At 42.1% G+C, this 6,021-nt stretch overlaps 1 protein-coding gene across 5 annotated transcripts in view; it reads left to right on the top strand.

The window, feature by feature from the left end:
• The window catches only part of EBF1 (EBF transcription factor 1), a 401,223-nt gene that overhangs the window by 270,192 nt on the left and 125,010 nt on the right, over nucleotides 1-6,021 (top strand). For 3 of the 5 annotated variants that reach the window (XM_007447113.1, XM_007447112.1, XM_007447114.1), the window contains one exon: nucleotides 3,497-3,614. In XM_007447113.1, the coding sequence (XP_007447175.1) occupies nucleotides 3,497-3,614 (118 nt within the window). Of the gene's footprint in view, nucleotides 1-3,496; nucleotides 3,639-6,021 lie in introns of all 5 variants that reach the window. The other 2 variants (XM_007447111.1, XM_007447110.1) reach the window with 1 other exon arrangement.

The following is a 6,021-nucleotide window of genomic DNA, read 5'->3' on the forward strand; positions in this document are numbered from 1 at the left end:
CACACACACACACACACACACACACACACACACACACACACACACACACAAAACCGAAAAAAACATTCTATAGCAGCACTGTCCAGTAGAATATTCTGCAATGTTCTATAACTGCCCTATTATAGTGGCCTCCAGCCACATGCGGCTACTGACCACTTGGAATGTGGCTATGGAAACTTGGGAACAATGGAATTTTAAATTTTACTTAATTTAAATTTAAACAGCCACATGTGTGATTACTGTATTACTACAATTCTAGAGAGTAAAGTTTTAATTATAACAGATATCATAAAATTCTAAATATACCTGTTCCTCATCTTACCCTGGGTCAGGGGAGTGAGGAAGGAGGTTGAAAGGGAAGGGGTGGTTGAGTCCAAGTGTAAAATCATTTTCCATGTTTATCTGTCTCAAATTCAAGCTGGGTTTTGTTGACACAATTTGGGAAGGTGGAAGATTTGGCAGGTCCATCTGTCCCTTTGCCTGCATGAATGTGTCAGCACCTCATTAATCTTGTGTTTAAACTGTAAAGGCCCTTTACCCTCCTACTATAGGCTTATTTTTAAAGGACTTTTCAGTGCTCCCTTTGCATCTCACCGTTAGATTTTTTTTTTTTTTTATTTACAAGTTGCTCTGTGGATTAATGGCAGCATTTATTTTATTTAACTATATCCTGATCATTTCCAAATGGGAATGAGAGAAATTTTTTCGGGGTAGGGAAGTTAAAATGTGTTGTGTTATGAGTTTTTGAGAAACATAATAGGTGTTTATTTTCTAGAAATTAAAGGCATGAGGGTTCTCTGTATCACCTTTCTCCAATTGTAACTGGTCTTTCAATGAAATGATCTTACTGCACATGTGGTCTTGGTGATCCTTCTCTTACCAAGAAAATAAAAACATATAGGGTGTAGTTTTCTTTTTTTTTTCCTTAACCGTTTCGATATTTTTGCTCAATGTAGGAATTGGATGACAGGGTCTTTAAATGATACTGAATATTTTAAGCCTGTAGCACTCAGTCTTACAGGTGCACGGTGGATTGTCATTGCCTTTTTTTTTCTTAAGACAGACATCGAGAATAACCACTTTCTGTATTTCCTGACGCTGCGAACAGATACCGTTTGCCATTCCTTTTATAGTTTCTTCAGCTAACGACTCCAGTGACCACTCAATTGTGGTCTTGCAGTAAATCAAAATTTCTCTGAAAGACCCAGCTCTGTTACATAATTGTAAATGCCCCACGAAGTCATCTTCTGAACTAAAAAGAAAAGTGAGTTTCCGTTGCTTTAAATAATATGGACTCTGCCACCACTCCTAGTACTTTTTGAAAATAAAAGAATAGAGAACTTTCTTCTCCTCTCCCTCCTCCTCCTCCTCTTCCTTCTTCTTTTAAATTAACCTGCAACTGATGAGACATACACAGAAACTTCAGGCTGTCACATCTGGTTGATCAATCATGAAGAAAGAGAAAAACCACTTTGCAAACTGCTGCTTCAAACTTACTGCATCCTTCCATGAATGACTTGCCCTGGCTGGAATTTTGGGTTTCACAATGACTAAAGAGAATACCCTGAGTCCCTTAATTGTTTACTTTGCATTTTAACAAAATAGAGATAAAAAATAAAATCAGGCGATGGTCCAAGTCCTGCTGGGGGTGGGGGGGCGGTCAAGGTGAAGACCCTGAGGGAGGGTGGAGGGGATCCCACAGAAGCCCTCCCCAGCAGTCATCCCTGGGAGACCCCACGGCAGTATGACCACGGTGTTGCTTCCTGGGTCTAAGAAATACTAGAGCCTTGATAAAAGGAGCAAGGGCCGTGGGTCCGCAGAGGGGAGGGCCCGAAGGAAAACAACAACAACAAAAAATTTGGTTGCCATCTTGAAGGCAAGGGGGAAGGGAGTCCGCCATATTTTGCCAGGATGCCTTTAGGTCAAAGAGGGGACAGTGGAACTGTTAAGTATGGCAACCATTGGTGGAGGTCTACAGGATTGGGGGCAGGGTGCTTTGCCAGGCAGGGCTTACGGTTCCCAGGCTTAGCATTTTCCCCTCTGCCCAACTCAGGTGATGAAATCGTAGCATTGTACAAGGCTCTAGAAGTCAGGGTCCCCTTTCCCCAACTTGGAGAAAAGTCTTCCTCGGAAACTGGGGCCTCAGTATGTGCCAATCCTTGTAAAACGTTTCACCTCTTCGGGGGCTTAGGCGTCTCAAAACCAAGAACAATTAAAGCACGAGTCTTTCCAAGCAACCGGGGAATTGAGCAAAAATAAATCAGAAAACCTCAGCCTTGGCTCTGGAGGTTCGCCTCATTATGAGAGCAGATCTATTAGCCCTCTTGCCATTGTCTTTCATTTCTCAAGTGAGGTGATTCTAATTAAATTAATCTGCATGTCAATCTATCGGTGATCAATCAAAGAGCCTGAGGTCCCCCCTGTGCTGCAGGGTGCTTGCGGCTGACAGGGGCTGATAATGGAGGAAGAAATAAACTGTGGAGCAAAGTTAATTAGTCAACATAATAGGTGGATTAAACGGGAGCCGGCTGATTGCTGTTTCCCATGTCAGAGCATGAGGTGGGTGCTGAAGCTGCAATTACAGACAATTATTATATTTGGTTGTAAGAGGTCGCATGAATAAACATATCTCTGTGGGGTTGGGTTTTAATCCTCTTACCCATTTAATATAAGGAGAACTGTAGGTCATTTTGTCGCAGTGTTTCAGTCAAAGTTCTCTGAGAAAACACCCTTGCCTCTGTCCTTTCCGGCAAACTCCGTTCAGTCAGTTTATGAGACCGCCACAGTAGCTGAATGTACCTTGGGCCAGGGCTATCTTTTTTTCTTTTTTTTTTTTTTGGCTTTGAAACACAGCTCTAAGTCCCTTGATTAGCGTGGATTTTGGGGGTGGTGGGGTGGTGGTGATGGTGGTGAGGGGGGCTTTGGTCTGATGTCTGGTTAACTAAACTAATGTGGTAAGAAAAAAGTACAAGAAACTCCAAAAAGACACCCAGGAGAGAAAGCTTCATCCCAGCTCTCACTGAAACCTCTCTTTTTCATTTCTCTATCCCCTTAACCCTGACGCAGTGCGGGGGGTGGGGGGGTGGGGGAAGAAATATTTTAAAGATTCAAAAGATTTTTATTTGCATGATCAACTGTGATATCTGCTTCAGTGTCTAAACTGAAGGGCAATTTAGGTGAAACACAACCACCCTTGTGTAAAAAAAAAATATGCTAATAAAGATCTTCCTGTTAAAATTATGGTTAACAGTGTACCTTCTGCTATATAACTATAAACTGTGCAATTTTACTTAAAACTGCATCAAAAGCGTTCCATGCCAAAGACCCACTCATCAATAGCTCCTCTTGTTAGACTTGTACAGCATAAGCACCAGTTATTATGTGAAATAGCTATGCAATTTTCTTCAGCTCCCAGCTGTTATTTATTTAACTTGAGTTTATTACCCTCCATGCTTTTATATTAAAATGTTCCTTCATTTCTCTCTTCTGTCTCCAGGTCGTGGTGTCTACGACAGTCAATGTGGATGGCCATGTCCTGGCAGTCTCTGATAATATGTTTGTCCATAATAACTCCAAGCATGGGCGGAGGGCTCGGAGGCTTGACCCCTCGGAAGGTACGCCCTCTTATCTGGAACATGGTAGGCGAATCATTTTCATTGGTTGGTATTGCTACTTTAACTGTGCATTTATTTGGTTTCTTTCTTACAACTCCACCACATGTTCTACCCCTTTTCAAATTTCAAAAGTCCTGTTGAACAATATTGATGCTGAGTATTTAAAGACAGGAGGATGTCTTTGAGGGCCAGCCTTTCTTGTTGCATAGCTCCCTACCCTGGAAATGGCTGACACATCCTTCCTTCGGGTTGAAAGACAGAGGGAGACTGGACCCCTGCTTTATTTTAAGCTCCCACTTGATGAAAAAATAATGAAAGGCCAAAACAGGACAACAAAAATCATGATATATTTTAAGTTTATGGTTGACCTGGTTGTATAATGAACTTCACTGTCTTTACAGTCCTGCTGGTGTAGCTCTGTGACTACATACTTAACTTCATTTGGAGATAAGGTCCGAAGTCTAGGTTGGAGGTGTTTTCTGCATATAAAGTCCAAACTAAATGTCCCTCCCATGCCCTGTGCACACCCCTGCCCTCATTACCACATGATACAGTCTGCTGTATGTAGGTAGAATTTGGTGGGGAGAAATAACATTTGTCTTGATTTTATGGCTAATGAGTTGTACCCTTGAGTGGACTGGAGGAAATCAGGCAAAATTTGAACCAAGGAAAGTAAATGCCACTCAAAGGAACTCTAGGCTGGATTTAGCATATGTCCATATGTTTCTGTGCTGCATGTATATATAATGTATCCCTCTGTTCGTCCACCCATCCATCCATCCATCCACCCACCCACCCAGGACAGTGACTGAGACTCTACTGGATATCAATCAACATGGTAGATTTTCTCCAGTCTCCTCAAATCAAACTCTTAACTCATTTCCCCACTTCACTTTCCAGTTTGCTAGGTCATCCAGATTCTTTTAAAAACACTATCACACAAACTACCACCCAATTGTCTGATTTTTTTGATGGGCCGTGAGCTGTCTGTGATATAGTTCATAAGGTAGAAAACTCCTTTCCCTGTCACCGTCCCAATTTAATAAACACACCCCGTCATCATTTTGCCTGATTTTTTCCCCTGCAAATAAGGAATACACAAACTGTACTTTTTTATTAATTAGCCAGATGTAACACTCTTAGAAGGGATTCTTTACCGATCCAGTGTTAACAGTCTTCTTAAAGTAAACCATCGTATTTCAAAAGCTATTTCTTTATGGTTTCATTAGTGCTGAGATGTATGGATATTACCTTTTGCAGGAGGCCATTTGGAACACCTGCTCATGATTACATTCCTAGTTCCATTTCTGTACTTAAAATTATTCTAATCCTCACTTTACAGTAATGTTGCCTTTTAATACCCTTGGAGTCACTTCAGGCATTGTATGATTAGAGATATTTAGGTGAAAGGAAGAAGGAAAAAATAGGTAAATACTCGGTCGGTACAATTTGGACAGCACTAGCTTAAAAGCTAAAGTCTTGTTTTCGACCATGACTGGTTAGTTACTGTCGTGTCTGGGAACAGACTTGACTGTCAGTTTGGTATCTGACAGTCATGGAGTCACAGTTTCAAAATGTGCTCCAAGTGCAGACCACATTCCAGCTCCCATGCCTGCCCTTGGGAAGGTCGTTGGAGAGCACACGATGCCTTGTAAATCATCCCTCCACCAAAAAAAAAAAAAAAAAAAAAAAAATACCAACACAAACCGGTAAAAAACAACCAGCTAGCCAGGACGCCTCTAGGGCTTGGCGGTCAGGAACATTATTTGACATCATGATGTGGAGGAAAAAGAGCCTTGAAATAGGAGCCGGGAAACCAAATTCAGATCTGAGCTTCATTTCTGGCCTTTGTGTGACCTTGGACAAGTCGACTTACCTTTTGGGATCCTTAGTTTCCTTCTTGGCAAAATGAAAGGGATGATCTGTAGGGGGTTAAAAAAAAAAATGTGTGCCTTGGGTGGGGGCAGGTCACGTGCGCAGGGGAAGTGGGCTGGGTGGAGACTGCGGAAGATGGACAAGTTCATGCTCTGCCGACCCCAGCCCCAGGCAGTTGTCACCCAGGGCAGGGAGAGCCGGGTGGGGCCAGATGCTCCAGTTTGACCAGAAGTAAAACTCTTCTAATTTTTAATTGCTGGTAACTAATTACAAATGTTTTAGCCCCTGAAGGGAGGAACAGGGGGGAAAGTCACTTAGGTAGAAGACAGCCACAGGCTCACAGTTTGAGATCTCTGCATCAGAACGTCGCTAAGCTGCCTCCCAGCTCAAATATTCTCCCTTCTAGGTGAACATATTAATATTTCAGCTGGGCTAGCATTTTATTCTATTTTTTTTTTTTTCGTTGTTTTAATCGGGGGTAATGATTAGAATACAGTTTGTCCTAGGTGTACACAATCTGGTTCATTCGTAC

This window comes from Lipotes vexillifer, unplaced genomic scaffold (genome assembly GCF_000442215.2).
Source record: "Lipotes vexillifer unplaced genomic scaffold, Lipotes_vexillifer_v1.1 scaffold194, whole genome shotgun sequence".
Lineage (NCBI taxonomy): Eukaryota > Metazoa > Chordata > Mammalia > Artiodactyla > Lipotidae > Lipotes > Lipotes vexillifer.